At 38.4% G+C, this 25,039-nt stretch overlaps 2 protein-coding genes across 2 annotated transcripts; both read left to right on the forward strand.

The window, feature by feature from the left end:
- The first annotated feature begins 737 nt into the window (after positions 1–737).
- LOC127634561 (tripartite motif-containing protein 16-like) lies at positions 738–9,135 on the forward strand. The gene is made up of 7 exons (XM_052114176.1): positions 738–1,366; positions 2,267–2,362; positions 2,867–3,100; positions 3,591–3,750; positions 4,087–4,143; positions 5,996–6,064; positions 8,270–9,135. Exons 1-7 carry the CDS (start codon positions 785–787, stop codon positions 8,794–8,796), a joined length of 1,725 nt encoding a protein of 574 aa, XP_051970136.1. The 5' UTR covers positions 738–784; the 3' UTR covers positions 8,797–9,135.
- A 948-nt stretch (positions 9,136–10,083) lies between these two features.
- On the forward strand, positions 10,084–22,227 carry LOC127642920 (ruvB-like 2). Its single transcript, XM_052125367.1, has 15 exons — positions 10,084–10,127; positions 10,757–10,811; positions 11,070–11,125; positions 11,263–11,404; positions 13,688–13,817; positions 14,187–14,253; positions 15,042–15,148; positions 17,322–17,415; positions 17,502–17,625; positions 17,775–17,869; positions 18,093–18,211; positions 19,775–19,894; positions 20,023–20,152; positions 20,233–20,347; positions 21,963–22,227. The coding sequence occupies exons 1-15, from the start codon at positions 10,116–10,118 to the stop codon at positions 21,989–21,991; spliced, it is 1,395 nt and encodes a 464-aa protein (XP_051981327.1). The 5' UTR covers positions 10,084–10,115; the 3' UTR covers positions 21,992–22,227.
- The last annotated feature ends 2,812 nt before the right edge of the window (positions 22,228–25,039 follow it).

The raw sequence follows: 25,039 nt of genomic DNA on the forward strand, positions 1-25,039 counted from the left end.
ACACGTTGAAGTGTCAAAAATGAAGACAGATTTTTCAAAAGTTTGAAAAACAGATGAAATGAGAGTGACTCTTGATAGACTAGATGGATGGGCCCGTGTCTGGATCACTAATGGACACAGGGCACCACTTTGAGTCAGGTGCCAGCAAGGTGGAGGAGGGGTACTGACATGGGCTGCTATCATTAAGGATGAGGTAGTTGGACCATTTTGAGTTGAAGATGGACTGAAACGCAACTCTCAAACCTACTGCCAGTTTCTGGAAAGTATATTCTTCAAGCAGTGGTACAGGAAGTAGTCCTCAACATTCAACAAGGCCATGATCTTTATGCAGGACAATGCCCCATCACATGCATCCAAGTACGTTGGCTCATGGCAGTTATTGAAAAGAAGGGTGGCTATATTGGACAATTAATATTTTTCAAAGGCCAAAATTGTTATATAATTGTCATTTTGTGTTACTTATTTGTTGCACATACTCTTAAAATTAAGAATAAACAATTGAGTTGGGAGAAATAATTTTTATAATTTAGTTTAGTCATACATTTCTTCTGCACTGTTATCATTTACATCTGATGATACATGTTTCTTCTTTCTCTGAATTTCTCTCTTCACCTGTGCCTCAGCCACTCCCCCAAATAATTTACTAGTTTCTGCATAACCAGTTTAGACTCCCTCCCTTTTTTCTCAATATAACTTGCTGTGGTGGCACTTTAGACTCACTTTTCTTGTCTTACACACGGGCACGCGTTTCCTCTCTCGTCCAGATTTCTTTTGGGATCTAATCATGTCTTTGGACCAGGACATCTGTTACCTCTGCAAGGAGGATCTCAGGGATCCTGTTTCCATCCCATGTGGTCACATTTTCTGCTCTGTCTGTATCAAGACCTACTGGGACCATACAGACCATACTGAACAATACCTGTGTCCCCAGTGCAGGGTCACCTACAACAAGAGGCCCAATCTGCGCCGCCTTCAGTCCACTAAAACCAATTCTTCTTCAGACCAAAGTACCTCTGATTCTTTCCCACCAGCTCCTCCATCCCCAGACTACAACTATGCAGGACCCCAAGATGTGGGATGTGACATCTGTATCGGCAAGAAGCTCAAAGCTGTCAAGACTTGTCTGATGTGTTTGGCTTCCTACTGCGAGAAGCACCTGAAGCCCCATTATGAATCGGCCACCTTCAAACGGCACAAGCTGGTTGATGAGATCGGACACCTGGATCGACAGATCTGCCCTCAGCACCAGAAAGGTCTGGAGCTCTATTGTCGCACAGATCAGATGTGTATCTGTGTGTTGTGTACGGTGAAGGAGCACAAGGGCCACGACATGGTATCTGCTGAACAGGAAAGAGCAGAAATGCAGGTAAGCCTCTTCAGTGATTCCGTAAAGGAGAGGTGTGTCTGTCTATCATCATGTGCATCTCCTGCATTGCAACAGTGCCATTATGATCATATTTTTAACATTGACAATATTATGCTGGTTCATCTGTTATGACTACATATGAAAGCATGATAATTCTCTGTCAGAACTAACATGATCAAGAACTATTAAACCTCCCTGCTGAAAAAAAAGAGATATATTTTGCTAAAACCAGCTTAAGATGGCCAGGCTGGTCATTTTGCTGGAATTACAGGGATATTTGGCATTTTTTTTTAGCTGGTCAGCCTGGGAGACCAGCTTAAACCATCTTAAACCAGCTAAGCCCAGCAAACACACTTAGGATAGTTGTAAGCTGTTTCTTTCCAGCTGGGCTTTCACCTCATGTATGCATGTGTTCCTTTCCATTAATAAAAAAGTGACATTCACAGAATATAGAATGTAGAATTTACTAGATTAAGCAGAAGTAAACATGGCCATTTAACATAAAACACACTGTTGAAAAGTACTAATATTTTCCAACCTCCCTAAAACAAACATGGCCACTGAGTGATCTCCATCCAGAAATGGGATAAGGAAGAGGTCTATGCTGTATTAATGTATTGCTTGTATTGAGAACAGCAAAGAAAACAGGCCTCTGTTCTAAAGACACGCATTGTAAAGTTGGGTTTAATTGTAAAAGAATAGCAATGATTCAGCAAACAAATCTGTCAGTTTACATATGAATAATATTACTGATATAGGAATAAATAAAGATATTAAGAACACAAGGAGTTACATAACATTTCAAAATGGATTGTATTGTTATGTGGATGTTGCTGTAAATAAAGCATGCCTTTGTCACTACATCTTATTGGAATCAATTTTTTTTTTAATTCTCCATAGCAACGGTTGGGCGCCACACAGGCTGAGATCCAGGAGAAGATCCATGATAGAGTGAAACAAATGGAAGAGTTGAAACAGGCTGTTGATGCACTTAAGGTTTGTATGGGAGAGTGACAGGAAATTGTGGTGTTACAGAAGGTTGCCAGATTCCATCCTCAAATTTAAAACAGAATCAAACAGAATATAGCAGGGCTTGTGGAAATTGTTATAGGTGCAACTTAATGCAACATACATGTGGCAGTGTGTGAAAGCGCTAAATGTATCATTTATAATATCCAATACAATACAAAATACTATACCAAACAATGTACAATATGCAAGTTGCAATACAGTGCAGACAGATTATAGATGGGGAGAATATGGGAGGCCTCAGATAAGACTGACAGATCAGGATGCTTCAAATGAGCTGGAGTGGCAGTGTTGTGTAAAGTAAACATGGATTATACAGGACAAAATGTTTATTTTAGGAGTCATATGTAATATAATATGTAGACAAGAATATGATGTTGAAATTATTTATATTAGTGCGTCCTAATCGTAGCCAAAAAGATACTCTGGAACTTTCTGTAAATAGATGTGTGTGTAAAATTGTTTCTTCAGAGCTCAGCACAACGGGCCTTGCAGGAGAGTGAAAAGCTGTTCGGTGACATGCTTCGTTCCATTGAAAGAATGCAACAGGAAATGACCAAACTCATCTCAGCCAATAAGAAGGCAGCACTGAACACTGCTGAGGGTCACATGGAACGTCTAGGGCAAGAAATCACTGACCTGAAGAGGAGAGACAATGAGCTAACACAACTCTCTCGCACTGAGGACCACATCCACTTCATCCAGGTGAAGACAGAGTCAGCTGAACAAATAACACTGAGCACAACCAGTGGCGTAAACATCATTTGGATAGAATTTACAAGTTGCTATATAACTTGTTGATAAGACCAGTATTACTGTCATCAGCATAATATTGTGTTTTAAATACTGGTCCACTGACATGCTGGTGTCCCTACCAGGCTTCTAACTAGCATAACCAGCAAGCCATTATTGGTCAACTGATCAAAAAGTACATGCTAGTTGATGGCTATGCTAACCAGCATAAACAAGCTGGGAACAGCATGGAAATTCTTGCTGGTCTCAGCTGGTCTTTTCAGCAAGGTAAATTGAATTTGATTATCGATCTACCATACCACAGGTCATCAAATGAAATACTATTGAGAATTACCTTAATCTCCCCTATAGCCAGCTTACCTAATTTTAACAAATCAGTAAAAACTCCCCTATAGCATCTTACTTAGCAGTGAGAAATAGATTCTTTCATTTTTCACTACAGAGTTTCCACATGCTGCTTGCCCAGACTGATGCCGAGGAGTTGCCCTCTGTTACTGTGAATCCCTACTTCTCCTTTGGGGCTGTCACCAAGACTGTCTCTGAGATGAAGCAACATCTAAATGAATTCAGCAATGAAGAGCTGGTCAAGGTGGCAAAGACAGGTATGGTACTCAGCTTCAAAAGCCATGCTGGTTGACCAGCTTCAGCAGCTAGGTTTTGCTGGAGAACAGCTTTCATGGCAGCATGGCTCAACCAGCTAGACCAGCACCAAAACCAGCACTCATCAAGTTTAACCAGGCTGGAAATGTACGATTGTCTTTAAACAGACTTATAGCTGCTGTCTATAGCTTGCTTTTTGGATCATAATTCTGAAATGCAGAATGCAGTCTTCTTTTGTCCCATGAGAATTTTTAAACAAATTATGCAGCTATTTCATTTATGATGGCTATTCTTAACTGTTAATATGTCTTCCCTCATAACCCTCATTTCTTTTCCAGTGAACAAAATGCCATTCTGTCAACTAGAGGACCGCAAGAAGAAAAAGACTATGAAGTGTAAGTAGATGAAAATGCTAAATTTCATCTTCCCTGCTGTTTGCTTTGTGCAAAATAGCTAGCATTTTGGAATGGCATTTGTCAAAAGCAATATCAGGGTCCAAGGAATTCTTGACCGGTTGCTAAGCAATAATCTGAAGACCAACATCCCATTAACCTGTTGATACGCATTTCCCCACATGCGGTGGTGACGTCACTCTGCTTACATTTATAATATATAATTTACCATCAATAAATGTATTGAACGTCAACAAATTATACATCTTTTTTAGTTATTTGTGCCAGGAGTACAAATGAAAACACGCAATATCAAAACAGGACTTCATACCTTTGTTATGAAATCGCGATCACCAGATGAATCCAGTTCTCTACACTTGGGTCAATTGTCCATGACAAGCGTTCATTGAAAAACATTCAATAGCACTTTTTGTCCATAAAAGTGATAAATCTGAGAAATATTTATATATTCTCCATGGTTTACATGAGATCTCGCCTGAAAGGATTACCCTTCGTCGTCGTTCTTCAACAAACTATGCAATCTGAGCAGCATTCATGTTGTAAAACTGTATATTATCTTATATATTAGAGTCTCGTAAACAAAACGAGCCTGTCTCCAAAGTCTATTTTTAAAAAATAGTTTTATTCATAATAGCCAAGCAGTGCAGACAGATTTTGTGTCGTCTTGCAAGGTGGAGCCTTAATTTGACTCTGTACGCTTCCAGTGATTTACAGAGAAAAAAGCTTGCAGGAACCTCATTTTTTAGATCATCTTCAAATTTAAAACATAACTTCTTTAGACTTGTGGCTTTGAGAACATTGTATTTCTTGGTTGTCTTGGCAATTTATTATTGTTTTTTAGATTATAAAAACACGTTCAGCAAAAAATATTTCCATTACTATAGACTTCAGCTTCTATAACTTTAAAAAAATAACAACATATATTAATTTTGAAACTTTGGTAATAAAACCCAAAGTGTGTTCTTTCAAAAGATACTACAACTGTGTCCATACTCCAAAGGGTCCCATAAATACAACCATTTAAGTTCAGGTATGTCATTGTCATGGTTTGTGCTCAAAAAGGGGGTGCAAATCAACAGGTTAAAGGAATAGTTCACCCCAAAATGGAAATGTTCTCATTATTTATTCACCCTCATGCCATCCCAGATGTGTATGACTTGCTTTCTATTGCTGAATATCTTAGCGCTACAGGTCCATACAATGTATGTGAATGGTGACCAAAACTTTAAAGCTCCAAAAAGGATAAAGGAACCATAAAAGAAATACATACAACTCCAGTGGTTTAATCAATGTGGTGAAGTATCCCTTTAAATGCATATATATAAGAAATCCTCTATCAAGTGCACACAAAATAAACTGTTAAATGTAATTGTATCCTTACCTTAAACATGAAACAACCATTCAGAAAGTACCTAGAGGGTACAATGAGGGATCATTCATTTTTCTCAGTGAGATAATCTGTTTGTTAGGAAAAATTAGATTAAAGGTCTCATCATCTGTGGGTTACTGCTTAGAATAATTAGATGATTAGATGTTTGGTCATCATTCTGAGATAAGCATGCTTATGTTTAAGGGGATAGTGTTACATACTTTCTTCAGTGAAACACAAAAGGAGATATTAACGACAAACTTAGTCACCATTCACTTTAATTCTGAGGGGGGAATAAAGATGCAATGAAAGTGAATTAGGCTGAGGATGTCATTCTGCCTTACATCTGCCTTTGTGTTCCACAGAAGGAAAGTCAAAGGGGTTTTGTAATAACAAAAGAGGGAGGGTGAGTTCATTATGACAGAATTTTCAAGCTAAAACATTCTCTTTTTATTATGTCTCTAGCTGATGATGTTGTTGATGTGTACAAGACTCCAAACAGCACTCCCCAGACAAGAGACGAGTTTCTTCAGTGTAAGTTAATTTAAGGATTCCATCCAAGAATATCCTTTTTGCGTGTACACCTAAGACCAGAGGGCGTTGTTGAATAGATAACATTGACATGATAAAAAGTTCAAGGTCAGTTGGATTCTCACGTCTTGTGACAATTAATAAAAAACAGTTCATCATTTTTAATTTTTTTACTTGCATCAAACATGCTGGCTTTTATCTTGGTAGAAGTCATGCTCTTGTAGGGGTAGTCTAACATCATTCCTCAGATACTGAGTTTATGTTCAATCATATCATAAGAACAGATTTAGTCTGCTTGGTGAGTGGGTGTATGAGTGATTTGTGATAACTATCAGTGTTTAAACCTTTGGACATCTAATCTTCTCTCCTTACAACAGTCAGGTGTCGTCTTTTAGAGGACAAAAAACACCACACATAGTACAGTAAATATGTCAGGATAACAAGTAATTATGTAGAGTGAAGGTGTTTAGATGTACAGTACATAGGGAGACATATAGTGTGTTTCAGTGGAGGCTGCTGGTCTTTCAAAGAGGGGAAGCTCAATTTCGGCCTACATTATAAACTTATTTACCCTATTTTTTGCACTAAATCAATCTTAGGTGTTGATCTGCCCTGCTGTTTAATTCTAATTTTTTCCTCGTAAGGAAGACTTTCAAATGGCTTCGCCAAAATCAGGTCGACAATATTAGCACCGTCTGCCATCGTGCGCAGTTTCACCCATACGACGCTAGCCTAGCCTACTGTATGAATGAATGAATGAACGAACGAACGCTCTAAAACAAAATATATTAAACTTGGTAAAACTGAAACAAGGAATGTGGTGTATAATTGTGTGAAATGTATTATGCAAATTGACTAGCAATTTCGCCAAACAAATATAAAGAAATAGGTTGCAGCAGTTTGCCTTTCGACTACACTTGAGAAATCCGCGATGGGACTGAGCGCGAAATAGCTTCAGTGACGTCTTATAGTACAGATTCGCTGTCAATCAAAAGGAGATGCAGTCTTTCGACAGATCCTCCAATCATCACGCGGAAGCCCGGAGTCCGGGCCAGCCCACTCCTCATTCACCCCCAGAGACGCTTAGCGTCCGTGGGCGGGACATAATCGCAGCATTTATCCAATGACCGTCTATTTTCGGAGCACTGAAAAAAACTGTTCAGAGCAGCCCCATTGAAGTCAATGGACGCTCGGCTTCAACAGGGAAATGCACTGACGCTATGGGAATGTATGAGAAGTAAATCGAGTCAGCCGACCTTATATGTAATGTAGCTGATTCTGAACGAACTCGTCTTCGAGATGAACGTGGTCTAACGCATTTTTAGTCAATAAATTGTTTACACAATAGTACATATTTGACCATTATTTTTTTGACATTATAGGGGAAGCTGAGCTTCCCTTGCAGTCTTAAAGAAATCCCCACTGGTGTGTTTAGTCAGTCATAAATATGCATCGACCCTTTCAGTCCTCTAGATGAGAGACGTTCATGCCCTTCAGGGAGAAGTTTTGGCAGAACACCTCCAAATTTCTAACAAGCTCTGAGAGCTAATGTGCTGTCTCAGCCACTAGGCAGGTGATTTTTTTTTTTTTATCCTGGAAACACTTATCATGCATGTTGTACATCAAGAATGCTGATCTAGGATCAGGTTTGTGAAGTGTGTTTGTATTTGGAGACAGTAATAATTAGCAGAACTGTTCCCAGATCAGGAATCCGAGCCTAAGATAAACTTAAGATAAGCATGCAGTGGCGTCCACCTATCTTGTCAAATACCACAGTCGTTGGTTGGTTGCTCTGCTGTAAACACTATCTGACTTCTAACATGTCTTATTTAGCCTTCAGTTCTTGATTTGCTATTTTCAATTAATGATAGGGCTCAAAACCCAGCTGTCTTCTTAATTTGGTGGTCTCTGTGTTTGAAGATAGGTTTGTCCCATGCGTTAACTTGACCTGTGCACATTTCTATGTCAATGCACAACAATATCTCTAAGCACCTGGATGCTGCGTAAATGTACATGCTGTACATCAAGATACTTACATGTAAAGTGGTTGTACACATGGGTAGAGAATTCACTGTGAGAAGAAGTGTTATCATAAATTATGCATTAAACAGATAATTCAACACTACTTCTCTTTGTCTTTACACATATACAGTACATTTACGTTTATTTGTTTGTATATTTAGGTTTATTTACTTGTTTATTTTACAGATGCCTGCCATCTAACTCTGGACCCCAACACAGCATACAGACAGCTCTACCTCTCCCGAAGCAACAGGAAAGCAACATTGAAGAGAGACCCTCAGTCTTACAATGACAGCAACCAGAGATTTGACTGCTTGCCTCAGGTCCTGTGCAAAGAGGCTCTCTCAGGAGGTGCCTACTACTGGGAGGTGGAGTGGAGCGGAGAGGGAGCCTCCATGGGTGTCACCTATAAAGGCATCAAGAAGACAGGTTACGGGGACTCTGCTCGTATTGGCTACAACCGCAAGTCCTGGAGTCTCTTCTGCTCTGACTCCAGCTACTCCGCCCGACACAACAAAGACCAGCTTGAGATTAACGCACCTTACTCTTCCCGTATCGGGGTTTTCCTGGACTGCTCAGGAGGCACTCTATCCTACTACAATGTGTCAGAGTCCATGTCACTTATTCATCAGTTTAAAGCCTCTTTCAGTGAGCCAGTCTATCCCGGCTTCTGGGTGTGGTATGAGTCTGCCATTACTATCAGTCAGCTGTAGATGAACATTGGGACAAATTCTAACTGTATTTCATATTTGTTGTAAGGAATGCATATTATAGTTTGCTAGTTTTAAAATATTCTATATTATAAAGACCTAATCTGTTAAAAATGTAAGCACTGCAAAAAATCTTATACCGCTCTACCCTTCAAACAGTCCTTGCCAAAATACTGAAAATCTTTAATTTAATTTAGTCTTTTATCTTTTTGTTTGTAGTTAAATGTTCATGAAAGATATTTCATGACACAAAAGCTATTTAAAGTATATATTCACATTTTGCATTGTTTTTTGTTTTTGTATTTTTTGGTGTGCATAAATGGCAACATAATAAAATCCTGCTTTCAAACTGTCGTTGAAACATTTATTTTGACAAATGATATATATATATATATATATATATATATATATATATATATATATATATTATACAAGATGTTATATTTATTACACACAATGTATAGAGACAGATGCAGACAGGAGTACTATAAGTAATCTTCTTAGATATATTGCAAGAGCGACCTCTGCTGGTTGCAACCATAACAGGCCCCACAATTCTAGTGAATATATGAGGAGCACACCATAGTAAAAGTATTTATATATAGTATACACAATAATCCATAGATAATACAACACTATGGATGGATGGATAGATAGATACTGGTATATAATACTGGTATACTTTGATCTCTGGCCATGAGTTGTATCATTACCTATATCATTCCAAATGGATGGTAGGCCTATGTGTGAACAGCACATGTGGAACTTTTACCAGTAAAGGCAACCCAACAACAATTTCCCTATAATAGTCCTTTTTCACAGACTGTGATGACGCGTTTTAGCCTTATTTAGCAGCGTAAATCTAGCTAAATTTGATATGTGTGGTTTTTTACATTGAGAATAAGCTTATAACATTAGGCTTTGTGTTATTACCCTGGAATGAGTTTTAAAAACTGAATTACCACAGCTGCTAGGGGGTTTCTATTACAGCTGCTGAGAGCGTGACAGTAAATGTGGCTTCTTCTCCCATATTACTATTGTTTTCCTCTTCTGGAATGTCATTCAAAATAGTGGATTTTTTCTTTTGGTCTTGGAGGAAATGGGTAAGCGAAAATAATATTTGCTGTGATCTCCCATTCCCTGCTGTCGAAGTTCACCTTGTAAACGTTTACTTCGCCGTTCCAAAACCTAGAATGCCAAAAAAGGTCTGTTACCTGGTTGTATGTGTGATAGGGGCAAGAACCCAGACACGAGATCATGTGATCCACCCGGATGGGTTTCCACTGCGCACCCATTCAGAAACAACCGGTACATGAGAGAACATGGCTGCGCAGGTATGTCAAATGTACAGCATTTTATTTAAGCATTATTCATAAATATGTGGTTATTTTAGGTTATATATAACAAAAGTCATATTTGTTGTATACTGTTGTGTGTAGTCTGTAGAGAGGGGGGAATAAACGCGTATGTGAGTTTGCCGCATTTTAGCACATGTGCTTCTAGTTACACCATAATTACATTTTAATTCAGAGCATTGTGATTCAGATGTGCAGTCACGAAAATGGGTTTTAATAATCAAGATTTGACTGAAACAGAGAATCCGCAAAGTAGTTGTTCGTTAACTAGCTTGCGAACATGGAATCTGTTTATAGTTGTATAGTATCCAAGTCATGGTTTCAGCGGGGATATTAATTTCTGCATGTTTACAGTATTTTTATGCGAAGCAAACTATTAAAAACGATAACGCTTGTGAATTTTATAGTTTCACATTTCTACAGTTTTTATTTTTTAGCTAGTTGGAAACTGTGTTGTGACTCCTGTGTCACTATGGCAACATGTGCACGCGCTAACGACTGCTTGCTAATCAAAATGGCATGCAAAACACGGCATTAAACTACAGCTTCATGTTTGGTATTGGCACTTTACATGGTGTTCATTCAGCTTTTTTCATTTGTTATGAAAGGTGGCAACCACGAAGGTTCCGGAGGTGCGTGATATCACTCGGATAGAGAGGATTGGTGAGTAGTGAAATCAAATAACACACGAATCATAACAACAAGAACAAAGCAAACAAACGAATCGGCATATACTTGTGATATCACAAAAAAATACGACTAATGATATCTTTGTTTATTTAAACAACCAGTAACTTTTGGTTTGCTAGGTAAATTTTAGTCTGCTGACTTTTGAGGCTTTCTGTGAATGTTTGTTGTTTTCACTGAATGCATTGTGATGACACACAGGATGGAGAAAAAAAATCTTTACTTCTCTCACAGGTGCACATTCTCATATTCGTGGCCTTGGTTTGGATGATGCCTTGGAACCACGGCAGGTAAAAATTAAATGTGTACGATTGGAATTACCATGACGGCATGCCTGTGATGGGCTTAAATAATGCTTACTACATTTATTAACAGACTACATAGAAAATTATCAACCACACTTCTGCCTCTCTGTCTCCCTCACCAGGTATCGCAGGGGATGGTGGGTCAGCTGGCATCCCGGAGGGCAGCAGGGCTGATACTTGAAATGATCAAAGATGGGCAGATTGCTGGTCGTGCAGTTCTTATTGCAGGACAGCCTGGGACGGGCAAGACTGCTATTGCTATGGGCAAGTTTTCGCTTACACAATTCTGAACAAATTGAGAATCATGATTTTTTTGCTCAGATTAAGGATCACAATTCTCACATGATTCTGAAGAAAAATGCTTATTTTGGTGATTTACAAAACATGGCTGTAAGGGTACTAAACAAAGTAACATTTAATTTACTAGAGGTTCTGACTAAATGTTCTCTGCTTCAATCTATGCAAAAATGCAATACATGTGTAAATCAAATATATACATTTAATATGTCCACAAGAGGAAGCAACTAATGCATTATAAACCAAACAGCACCTTGTGATTATTGCAAAAAATCCTGTTAAAGAACTGCATGATAAATAATAAAAAAAAACAATGATTTAACCTGTTTCTCACTTTAAGTAAAAAGCAAAACTAGCTGAAAAAAAGCTTCATTAACTGTTCTATGTTAACTTGTTATTGTGCTTGTAAGCAAATATGCAATAAAACACTGTTATTGTACAAAAGTTGTTTTTAAATAAATATGATCAATTTAAATTAAAACAATGAGGCTTTCAGTGTTTCTCTCGTAAAAATTGCTTCAAGCTTGTAAAGGAATTATTCAAGAGCCAGTAATTAGAGAACAGGGTAAACAGTGCTTTTAATTTTTTTTAGTAACCGTAGCAATTAAACTTTAAAAAATTATAATATAAAACATTAAAAAAGGTAATTTAATGATAAAATAAACAACTTAAATACTTGACACTATTTACTGTGTGACAGATCTACATTCATATTTTACACTCTTTACTATGTGATTTTGATGCAGTAAGATTGCCTGATAACATACAGCATGCAGCTTATATACAGTTAGACATCACAGATCTAACATTTTGTAGAATTAGTTCCGTCTGCTTATACATTAACCGCTGTGCTTACATTAATATCACCTAAAGAGGGGTATTTTGATTAAGAACAGTGCAGTCTTGTACAGGAGCACTGCATTCATCACAAGACACAAGTGCATGTGAGCGTTGGAGAGCATCCGGCTGTAATTAAACAGTGCATGGGCCCCTGTGGGGACCCGGGGTAGAATAGGTCCCTAGCACCCCCTTGCTGATTGTAAGATGCGACAAATGGTGCAACTTCTTTGCCATAAGTTTCAACCCGTGTCTGGGGAGGATGGGAACCTGTTATTTGAGGGAGGATGGGAACCTGTTATTTGAGGAATGTGTATGCTGTAGCTGACTCAATCCATCACAATACTTTGGCTTCGAATTCACATAGACGGGAGGTTGAAAGGACGGAAAAAGCAGTAATGATTCTGAATGTGTTGGGAAAACCAGCAAGGAGACTGTCTGAACATTTGTAAATTTTTTAGAGAGAAATGCACATTAAGTTAAACATGCAGTAAGCGAGGTACTAATTTATCTTGCCCAAGAACACTTGTATAAGCCTAATAGCACATATTTATCTAGGTTATCTAATGTTAGAGTGAGCGGCCATGCTAAGTGGCTAATGTTAGGCTACTTGCACGTTTCAAATGATAAGCCATGTTTGAGGTTGACGAATGATAGATGAACGTTTGTCTGCAGAGTTTGCATGTCACCACCTTGGGGTCATCATTTACCCTCTCGAAATTATCCCACACTTTGGATTTAATGCCCAACATAATTAATTACCGCATGGACCAGCCGTGTAAAGGATCATGTGTGTCCGTCACTGACTGCATGACTTCGCCACTTCCTGTGGAGTTTTCTTTTTCTGCGATTCAAAACTTGGTTGACCAAGACTCTTCTCATCAACTAACATTTGGTCGACTATTAGGGGCAGCCCTAGTCTCAGATGCGTCTTTGACTACTGTACATGTGAACCAATTTGGTCAAAGGGAGGATGTGACTGATTTCGTGGTGACTTGCATCACTTACTACAGTGATCCACTGCATGTTGATAAAGTACAAAAATTTACTGTTGTTATGTTGTGGAATTCCAGTATTAACTGAACTTAGATGTTCATGCTTCTGCATCAGTGCATTTTGATGTCGAGCATACTTGAGTGATCTTATCAAAAACTGTTATGGATCCCATATTTGTAATTAGTGCTGTCCATTTGTGACCGGTTGTAAAGGTGTAAATGGGTTAAAAAATGCACTTGAGATTGAGCCATAGCACTTGATGTGCACACTGTCTATTTTTTTGTCCCTTAAACAATAATGTTAACATCAGTAAGAAGTTTTGGTGTTTTAAGTTACTTTTGGGTGCAATGCATTATTACATACTGGGCAAATGACACCGGAACCATTCATCATTTGTGAGCTGTGTTTATTGTTTAGGCATTGCTCAGTCCCTTGGCCCTGACACACCTTTCACTGCTCTGTCTGGGAGTGAGATTTTCTCTCTGGAGATGAGCAAGACAGAGGCTCTGAGCCAGGCCTTCCGCAAAGCCATTGGAGTCCGGATTAAGTGAGTAAAGTCTGATGCAAGTGTGAACTGCCATTTTCCTGGATCCACTTCTCTCACTCTAATCCAAGCATAAAAGAGCATACAAATCTTGGATTAGAATCTTAGAACCTTCATCAACATCAGTGTTGTAGTGTTTTGTATTGTATCACTGTACGTTGAAAATGTAATCTTTTAATGATTTTGGATCTAATTTCTAAGACTAATATTACATCTTTTCATATTACTTTCACAGTAGATTTTATATTATAGTTATATTGATTATAGTTTTGATACATGCACCACCGATACACTAGTTGTCAAGATGAGCACCTTTTTCTGTGATAGTCAGGAATGTCACAACTGCTAATACCTGTATTTGTTGCTTGGCAGAGAGGAGACAGAGATTATTGAAGGAGAGGTGGTAGAGATTCAGATCGACAGACCTGCTACAGGAACAGTGAGTCTTTGCTCTCCTTTCTTCACAATGGACCTTTCTGCCTATTTAATATCATTCATCAGAATGACTATATTATTGTTACTAAATGCCTAGTACCCTTTTGACAGTCTAAATAATTAACACTTGCATTGTTATATAAAGGCAGGTATCCACCTTATTTTTCAGCATGAGTAGGGTGCTGCCATTATCCACCGTGAATGTGGACCTCTTCCAGTATAAGCCACCTCCAGATATTTTAGCGATACAAAATACTACATTATGTTGCTTTATATTCCAGGCTGGCAAAATATTTCATCATATTATTTTCATTAATCATTATTTTCATGCTGTACATCCTGTGGTTGTGTAATAGTTTATAAACCCATATCACTAAATTCTGGTATTACACCGTGTCTACACCGGGCGTGTATTTGATGCAATGCACCACAACGGCTTGAGGCTGTCTACACTGGACGCGTCGACACGAACAATCTAATCCGTAGAATTTCTGTAGTAGCGGCAGTCCATAATGGAACGGGACAACGAACGCTTCCAGTGTAGACAGCATCATTAATTATAATGGGGTTCTATTACTTTTGACGCGATTTGCCACATTTGTTATTATGCTTCTAGTTATTTACATTGCGGTCAATGACGGCAGAACTCTGCAAACGCATGATGCAAAATAAGGTGGATAGATAATGGTTTAAACTTGAGTCATGACATTGCTGTATATAGAAGCAAGCAAATGTCCCTAAATGAACCCAGTTGATTGTGAATAATTGTTTTCTTTTCTGTACTATGTTAAGGGTGCAAAAGTAGGTAAGCTCACGCTGAAGACAACAGAGATGGAGACCATCTATGACCTGGGAAACAAAATGATCGAGAGTCTCAGTAAAGAGAGAGTACAAGCTGGGTGGGTAGACGATGTAGATGATATACTAGTTACGTGCAGACCTTAGCAGGGGCGGAAGGATGAAAAAGGGCACTGATTTCTTTTTTATTTTTAATGAGTAATAATATGACCTATACTTAACTAATTTCTTTGCTTTTTGAGTGTTTAAGCATTTTTCTTGTATTTTATACTGTAGGCCTACATCATTTTAATTTTTTTTTCCCATTTACCACAAATAATAGCCAATTCAGTTGTATTTCTCACAAAAAGGTGAGAAACATGGTATTATTTATTTATTTTCAGACATGGTCTGTGATAACCCCATGTTTTTTTATATGTGTCATAGTAACACCATGGTATTTTAAAGTACCTTGGAGTACCATGACATTATCATGACATATGACTATAGTAATCATTCAGTACCATGGTATTACCCTGGAAACGACACTGTAACTGTTCAATTGAATGAGTAACTGGGAGATGGCAATTCCAACTTAAGAATGTCTCATTTTATTAATGCACAAAACAATAAGACACGTTCGCATAAGGTGAAACAGAGAAGCTTCAATCTATTGTTGAGCCTGGGCGATCAACACACACACACATACACAGCTCTCACTCTCTCTCATCTCGCACTCTGAGGACTGGCCTTTTTATTTCCCCTGTCTCACTGCGAACACAGAAACAAGCAATTACCAGCAATTCAGCTCTGGTGAGAACCCTTACCGCTTACTCTCTTTCCAGACAAATGCTCGACCATGCCCTAGCCTCCACAGACACAGTGCATTTTTATTAGGGTTCTAATGTTTTTCTTGTCTTATCACTTTTTCTCATCTCTGCCCTCATTTATCCTGTCATCTTTGCTGCTTCCACTCGGACCGCATCATCACCTTAATATAACTTACACTTCTTATAATATCTTCTCTTAATTTCTTTTAATATTCATGTTATTTTCTGTATTCTGTCATTAATATTTATAAATAGTGTATATAGGAACTTACAGCAATAATATGGCGGAACCATGGTGCAATGATGTCAAGATGGTACTATGGCTTTGAATAGTTATCATGGTTGACTACATGTTAAAAAAAAAAAAACATTTATTTACCATGGTATTTTTCTGAAAGTGATTAGTCTAATGGTTTATTAGTTTAAACAAAAACCAAAAGTGGCTTTGGCTGAAACTGAACTGAACTTCTATCACTAAAACTGACGCGACCGCTCCCATTATAATTGATAAATCTGTCAAGAGTTTTGCAACTGCAAGTTTTATTCTTTTGATGAATTACAACACAGTACGTGGAGTGGACTTTTTCTGACCTGTTACTCATCTGAGGTAATGGCATTTTGATGTTCTGGGGTGAATTCAAAACTGCATTTATTGCTGCTTTGAAGGGCACTGCAGCGGGAGGGGATGCCTCTCGAAAGCTCGTTCAAAACGAAAGTGATCAAATTAATCTTTTAGCAAAGGGTAATTTCACGCAGTAGTGCCATGTTTCCTTCAGAGTGCCCACTACAAGGGCTCTGCACTTCGGAGTGAGTAGGGCATAGGGATCACTTACAATTGGCATCCGCCCCAATCTGTGGTAGCACGTGCTGTTAGAGGCACCTTTACTTAAGTTTCTTTAATACACCCATGATTTACAAAGAAATCTCATAACACATTATTGTTGTTATGAGATTTAAATTTGGTTTTATTTAAGTATTTTAACTGAATTATTCTAATTTCTCAATGACCAAAAGGGCTCCTTTAGATTTGTGAACGATAGGGGCAGGGGCTCCTGCCCCTGCTGCCACCCCTTCTGTGCACGTCACAGACTGTATATGTGATTCACTCACTGCAGAGCACAAATAAATCAGACTGGATCGACATTTAGCTCTTCCCACAAAATAAATTAAAATTTACTGAAACATTTGTGTAGTTTGAGCTGATCTTGCTACTCCTGCTGACCCATAGGTTACTGCACTAATGAGCATACTCTGCTTCATTTTAAATAAATTATGAGGATTATCAACCCTGTGAACAATGTATTTGCTTATGTAGGACAATTTATTTGTTTTATATATGTAGTGTAGATTAAATTAAAAAGGCAAACAAAAGACCCTACTTCAGCCATAGCACCTCGTCTCTGCTTTTTTCAGTGCTTGAATTGTTAAAGACCAACCACATCATATCGTATCTTATTCACTGCAGGGATGTGATCACCATTGATAAAGCCACAGGAAAGATAAGCAAGCTGGGCCGGTCTTTTACTCGTGCAAGAGATTACGATGCCATGGGGGCACAGGTAATCTGTCTATGCTCTTCTGAAATTAGTCCATTGATTTCCCTTACAGTTTTCTTACTGTTTTGTGTCTGTTTTTTGTTTTTCAGACACAGTTTGTGCAGTGCCCAGAGGGAGAGCTGCAAAAACGGAAGGAGGTAGTTCACACAGTCTCACTTCATGAAATTGATGTCATCAACAGCCGCACACAGGGATTCCTTGCCTTGTTTTCAGGTAAATCATGGTCTTGCCAGCTTTTTAAAATTGACCAATTAGATAATGGCATGCTTAGTGGAACTAATCCCTGATCAGTCTTTCAGCACATCTCTGTAGATGTCCCAGTATTTTCTGTAGCTGATCTATGATCATTGTTTGTTCTGCAGGCGACACGGGAGAGATTAAGTCAGAGGTTCGGGAGCAGATCAATGCTAAAGTCTCTGAGTGGAGAGAGGAAGGCAAAGCTGAGATCATTCCTGGGGTAAGCAGGCCAGACATTTGAGACAGTTTGGGCTCAATGGAGAGGAACCAGCCAGTAAAAGAAAATGCGCTTTTTCTCCCTCTTTCTGTTGAAAGCTTTCCAACCATTGAATAGGTTTTAAGAAAAAGTGTGAGTTCAATTATTCTAAGTTATGCCTGCAATGGATATTAATTAATTTGTTGTTAATCGATTTTTTTTATTTTTTTATTTTTTGTGGTTGCAGGTTCTCTTCATAGATGAAGTCCACATGTTGGATATAGAATGCTTTTCTTTCCTAAATCGTGCTTTAGAGAGTGATCTCTCACCTGTCCTCATCATGGCCACTAACCGAGGCATCACCCGGTACATACAGTGGTAGCCAAAAATATTGGCACCCTTGATAAAAAAGCAAAGAAGCCAGTGAAAAAAAATCTGCATTGGTTATCCTTTCGATAAAATCGAACCTTTAATTTTGGAACCCCTAGAAATTCTTATGAATAAAAAATATCTGAAGAATATTCCCATTCATATAAAAAAATAATAATAATTTGTGAACCTGGATAATTAGAAACATGAAATTGTTCAGCCATGACTTCCGGTTTCACTGGGGTATAAATATGAGGTAACACATTTGCCAAATTCCCTTAATCATTCACAGTGGGTTAGACTAAAGAATGTAGTTCTGATGAGGGTTGTTGAGCTTCACAAAATGGGAAGTGGCTACAAGAAAATAGCCAAAGCATTGAAAATCAGGGCAATAATTATCAAGTTCCAATCAACTGGAGATCTTAAGAACTGGCCTGGAAAAGAACGTGTCTATATAGTCTCCACGCACAGTGAGGAGGTTGACCAAATAATCTCCAAGGATTACAGCTGGAGAATTGCAGAAATTAGTTGGGTCTTGGAGTCAGAAAGTCTAAAAAAAAAATCAGGCATCACTTATATCACCACAAGTTGTTTTTGAGGGTTTCAAGAAAAAAAGCCCCTCATCCAACAACAAACTCAAGCATTTTCAGTTTGCCAGACACTATTGGAACTTCAAATGCGACCGGGTTCTATGAAAGTGATCAGATGAAACAAAAAAGCTTTTTGGCAGCAAACACCAGAGATGGGTTTGGCACACAGAGAGGTAGTACCCAATGCCCACGGTTAAATGTGGTGCTGGATCTTTAATGTTTTGGGGCTGTTTTTCTGCCAGAGGTCCTGGACATCTTGTTCGGATACATGGCATTGCAGACTCTATCAAATACCAACAGATAAAAAAATCAAAACCTGCCTTTCTCTGCCAGAAAGCTAACAATGGGCCCTGGTTTTATCTTCCAACAGGACAATGATCCAAAACAAACATCAAAATCAACACAAAAATGGTTCATTGACCACAAAATCTAGGGTCTGCCATCGCCATCCCAGTCCCCTAACCTGAACCCCATAGAAAATTTGTGGGGCGAACTGAAGAGGAGAGTACACCAACATTGACCTCTGAATTTGAAGGATCTGTAGAGATTCTTTATGGAAGAATGGTCTCGGATGCCTTGCCAGATGTTCTCCATCCTCATTAGGCATTATAAGAGAAGACTCAGAGCTGTTATCTTGGCAAAGGGAGGTTGCAAAAAGTATTGAATAAAAGGGTGCCAATAATTATGCCCAATGCATTTAGGAGGAAAATATTTATTTAATGAGTTATTTCCCCTGTTTCAATTGTTTTACTTTAGTTAAAGGTTAGATTTTTGTGATTTTATTTTTTTAATGAAAGATCTAAAGGATAAACAATGCAGATTTTTTTTTTTCACAGCCTTCTTTGCTCATATTTACCAAGGTTGCCAATATTGTTGGCCACAACTTTACATGGAAATAACTTTAAGCACCACAATACATGAGCTTGTGGGTTATTTCTCCTCTTTACTCTTGTGTTGTTGTTTTTTACAGCATTAGAGGCACCAACTACCAGAGTCCTCATGGTATTCCCATAGACATGCTTGACCGTCTGCTGATTATTGCTACAACCCCCTACACTGAGAAAGAGACCAGACAGATCCTGAAGATTCGGTGAGAGAACTTCCTTGATTTATTTCTTTTATTTTCTGTGTCTTATCATGAGGGCAAATTGTTAAGGTCAAATCATGTGTAGACTTGTGAGATTTTCTCACTTGTCATCATGTATGTTTGGGTTTCAGGTGTGAGGAAGAGGATGTAGAGCTCAGTGAGGAGGCACACACAGTTTTAACACGTATTGGACAGGAGACCTCACTCCGCTATGCCATACAGCTCATCAGTACTGCAGGCCTGGTGTGCCGCAAACGCCGGGTAATGCACACACATGTATCATGCCACCAAGCAAAATACAAACTATACAAATCAAGACCATGACTCTACATTGCTTTCAGGGCACGGAAGTTCAAGTGGAGGACATAAAGAGGGTCTACTCTCTTTTCCTGGATGAGTCTCGCTCCTCACAGTACATGAAGGAGTACCAGGACTCCTTCCTCTTCAACGAAACACGTAAGATTGTACACTCTGTACTTTTGGATATTTGTATGCTGCTTCTGGGGACCTTTTGACTCCCATACAAACAGAAAGCAAGGCATGGACATTGTAGCCTGCTGACAAACACATTATTAAGACGCCACACCTTGTTGTCAAAGTGTCAGAAACATATATATGCAATGCATTTTAAGAATAGACATACGTACCATTTGGGTCTGACGTTCTTTTGTGCATTTAACTTTTGCAAATATCATCTGCAGGTGAAATACCCAGACTGCAAATGCAGGAACTGAGTTTAGACATTGTATCGAGCATAGACGTGGTTCTCAGACATCTCAGCACAGTGACTTATTTCTTGGAATACATTAGGGGTGTAAATCAGCAGTTTCATCCCAATACTGGTCTGATGTTTTCCAATACCTCAAAGCCTGCCATGATATGATCTCGATTCAAGGGCCTGCGATTAATATTACGATATTATGTGCCTATTTTACACATTTTTTTTTTTTTTAAATGCAACCAAAAAAATTATTTGAATATTTTGACTACTCTTAAAAGTGCAAATCAAGTATCCACATTGGGACAATCACAAAAAAATTGTTCATACAGAAACAAATATTATACAAAATTAAGTTATACAATCAATCACATACAAGTGATCATCAATCATTTTATAACGGCCCATTGCCCATGGAATAGAGGAAACACTACAGTGACAATTTGTCATCTCTGCAACAGTTAAGCAAGTCTTTCAATCCAAAATTCTTACTGTACATACCCAAGACAGGATAGTTTGTGCTATCTGTGTTTTTTTTCTTGGCTACATCTTCCACTGTTGTATTGAAAACTTCTATTACAGTTTACTGTGATAAATGTTAGAAAGTGTGTTGATGTGAAAAGTCTTGTAATTGATGCTGGTGCAGCAGGGCAGGTGTTTTCTCTTTCCCTCATCAGCACTGTTTAGAATATTGGGCTCTTTAGCCATTTCACATGGACAAATTGCTCTAAAGTGCTTTTAAAAGCAAAAATTCTCATGTAGAATTCAAACGTTTTGCATGCGCCACAACATTTTGGGATGCATGTGAACAGCTCCACGCTATCCTGTCACTGGAGCTTGAAGCCCTGTTGGCGCACGCACACAGATAGAGCAGAGCGTAACTTCAACCACTTAAATCACTCTGCACACCAGTGACCAAGATGAAGATCATTGATCTTAACGCATTGTATGTATGACTTTGCATCGTTGGTTAATTGATCAATTCATCGATCCAGATTGATGGATCGTTACACCCCTAGGAAACATACAATACACGTGACCGTTTGCATACATACACCCACAGATAGCACAAGAACTGCCACTCACACCTACTTGTGCCTACTCACAAAAAATGTAAATGACAAAAAGCAGGGCATGGTCAATGCGCTGCACCTAACGCTGTCACTGAAATGGAGCCTAATTTCAAAATACAATTAATGCTCTGTTAGAACACATTTTAAATAATTGACCAGTTGATGAGTTTTTGGTTTCAGTATAAACCTGCTGTCATGGCATTTAGGAGCCATTTTGAAAAAGTACATTGAAATGTTAATGGTGAAAAATTGACCATGGTTTAACTTTTCTGTTTGTCAGAATCCCCTCAGATGGATACCTCGCAATGAGCGGAACTGTGGAGAGGCATGTGAAGAACCTCCTGTGAAGTTCAGCTACACTTGTGACCTCGCCCCTTGCAGAGCCATCATAGAAATGTTCAGTCTTTAAGTGTATTTGTTCATAATTTTAGTTTTCTCTCTTTCTCTCATATATTTTATGTTTTGCATTGAATAATAATAATAAATAATAATAAAAAAATGATTTCTGAAGAATTTATTCTTGTTTTGCTTTATAAAATGGCAACCAAACGATGCAATAAATTATTTGAACACTCTCTGGCAATCTTTGATTAAAAGCCAACCCCATGACCCTGAAACCTGTGATCTCAGAGATCACGCTGTGGTGATTGTCCTGGTGTGTTCGTTTGGTGATTAAATAATGTACTATTGGAGTTATATTTGTGATAATCTTGAATTGTGTATGCCATTCATGTAAGAAGATAAACAAAATGTGTTGATTTTAGTTTGCCCTCTTGAATAAGCTGCCGATCAGTTGCACTACAACTCCTAGCTAGGTGGCAGTGTATATTCACTGTTTAGAGCAGTTCTTCATGTTGATACATATACAGTAGTAGACGATCTCAATCAATATTTTGTTCACTTTAACCAGTGCAGTCCAAATAATCCATTTCATATATATTTTTTTTAATTTAAAAGATGTATTCTCTTGAAACCTTCAGATGACTGAAATAGATTAAGTTTGTTTACATGTTGGCTTTATGCATGCGCTAAAATTGTTTACCTAAACAGACTGTACTGTACACATTTACAAACCAGTGCGAGATTTAGAAACCCAAAGGTTTTGATGTATAACTTTGCTTGCAAAGTAGAAGACAAGCCAATTCATTCACAGTGGGTTGAATGTATAGATAGATAGATGGACAGTGGCCCTTTTCTTTGGAGTAATCTTAACAGAAAGCCCTCACACAGTCGCCGTCATGTCTAAGGTTACAAAGCAACGTTTCCGACACCACATCAGTGAAAATAGCCTTCCATTTACAGGGTGTCTGCCTTTTAAAAAAGAACCATGACTAACAAAACACCAGCCTGCTTTAAAATGGAGAAAAAGAGGCATGTACATAAAGAGATAATCCTTGGAGACACATTGTGGAGTCTGTGCTGACTGGCCGTCTCAAAAGAGCTTTGGATGAATCTGAGCAGTTAAATTAAATCAAAGGTATATTAATTGAAAAGGTCTGTGCATTTTAGAGGGTTGTGTGTGCGCTCTCCATTCTTCTCCAGAGTCCCAAAGATAAGGTCGTAATTTAAACCCGACCATTAACATGTCAAGATAAATGGCAGTGAGAGGAGGAAAAGGACTGGAAAACGATACTGAATCCGGGCCCAGTTACTTTTTGTGCGATCCTTGAAAATGATGACATCCGCTACCATTAAGGGGACACTCGACTGTTTGTTAATGCATTTTTCTTGTGTGCTTGCTTTGGGTCATAGACTGGCCAGGGGGGGGACAATTTTTTTTTTTTTTTGCTTTCCTAGGTTCACTAATCTTGACCCACTTTTTTTCTTTGTAGACTACACCGAGTCGAAATGGTGCAATGAAGAATCCCGTTAAGAGAGCATTACTGGAATACAAATCACTTTCATGGATTTAGAGAGAGATTAATGGAAAAGGAGCCTCGTTGCCCTTTTTAGCTTTCTTACCTGATATATTTGTGATGTTTCATAACTCTTCGATCTCTCCCTTACACTCAAGAGGATTAATCTGTCTTCTATATCCCACAAATCCCTCTCAGTCTCCTACTGCTTATATGTGGGCAGCTCTCCCAATAACCTCTGCTCCAACATCACAGAAGTTTCTGCTGGAGTCATATGCTAAAGGCACAGATACCGAGCTGATGCAAGTGAAGAGAAAATTAGAAATAGTTTAGGGGTATTTAATCAATATCACACAAGCTAGAGTGCTGTTGATTGTCCTTGATATAATCTTTATCCTCCAACACAGTTTTGACTGTCTGAGTTTTGTTTTGAAGTCATGCAGTGTGACTACCCAACTAATAAAGAACCAATAGAAATACAGCATCCGATGACTGATACTAGCTTGGCTGTAAAATGCCAACACAAATATGGTGTTGGCTAGTGTTATACTCACATTATGATCATAATATCAAAATGTTTTTGATTGCAAGTTTGTGTTACAGAATGGGCATTCCATGGTGTCCTCTTTTTACCCAGCCATGACTTAGACACTTTTGTTTTCCAGGCAAAATGTAGAAAAAAATTATAGTTCTATATCTTGTTTTTGCGTGTGCGGCACCATTTTAATTGTGCGTGTCTATGTGGATGAGACAATGTGACATGGACATGGACTTAAAATGCTCAGTATATACTGTCATTCGTGAGTAAAGTAAAGAAGTATATTGTACAGTCTGACATCGAAGGTGTGATATTTCATGGCACCTATTTCAGTGATATCTGACAGGTAGTAATAGAAGCATTTTCTGAATATCACTTTTCATGCATCAAAAATTGCTATTCTATAAACCTATTGGAAATTCCACAGGGAACCCATGACAAAATATGGCAAATTTCTTCCAAGGTTTAGGGCTACAAACAACAGTTTCATAGAGCAAAATGTCTATTTCTGTTCTGCTAACAAAAATAGTATAAGAAATGGATAAGAGAGGGCTAAATCTGGAGAGAACCATGGACAAGGCAGAAACTGAGAGACTGTCATGAGCATATTAAATAAGACAAGCTGTCAGTATGAGGCTTTTGTGCAAGGATGTGTGTCTTATGCAGTGCTGTGTGTGTTGATGAATGTGAGGACAGTGAGGTATGAAGCGATTTATTCTTTAATTGGTCTTAATTTTGAGTGTTTTAGGTGCTCTTACTTAGAGATTGAACATTCCGATCTTGATAGGTTGCATCATTTTGTGCAGGTCATCCTGACATTATCACTAATAATAAGCCACCACATGCACCCTTTCATTCACTGTCTGACCCCATAGTCTACTGCATCCCACTCCAAGTGAAGCAACACCAGCTGATATTCAACATGTATTTGTACATTAATGATATCACTAATCATGCAGGTAG

Source organism: Xyrauchen texanus, chromosome 4 (genome assembly GCF_025860055.1).
Source record: "Xyrauchen texanus isolate HMW12.3.18 chromosome 4, RBS_HiC_50CHRs, whole genome shotgun sequence".
Lineage (NCBI taxonomy): Eukaryota > Metazoa > Chordata > Actinopteri > Cypriniformes > Catostomidae > Xyrauchen > Xyrauchen texanus.

Bases quoted from the DNA above. Each gene is read 5' to 3' on its own strand.
- LOC127634561 (XM_052114176.1), top strand. From the start codon at position 785: ATGTCTTTGGACCAGGACATCTGTTACCTCTGCAAGGAGGATCTCAGG. The intron at 2,363-2,866 runs GTTTGTATGGGA...TTGTTTCTTCAG, and splicing joins AGGCTGTTGATGCACTTAAG to AGCTCAGCACAACGGGCCTT. The intron at 3,751-4,086 runs GTATGGTACTCA...TTTCTTTTCCAG, and splicing joins GGTCAAGGTGGCAAAGACAG to TGAACAAAATGCCATTCTGT.
- LOC127642920 (XM_052125367.1), top strand. The intron at 10,812-11,069 runs GTGAGTAGTGAA...CTTCTCTCACAG, and splicing joins CACTCGGATAGAGAGGATTG to GTGCACATTCTCATATTCGT. The intron at 13,818-14,186 runs GTGAGTAAAGTC...GTTGCTTGGCAG, and splicing joins GCCATTGGAGTCCGGATTAA to AGAGGAGACAGAGATTATTG.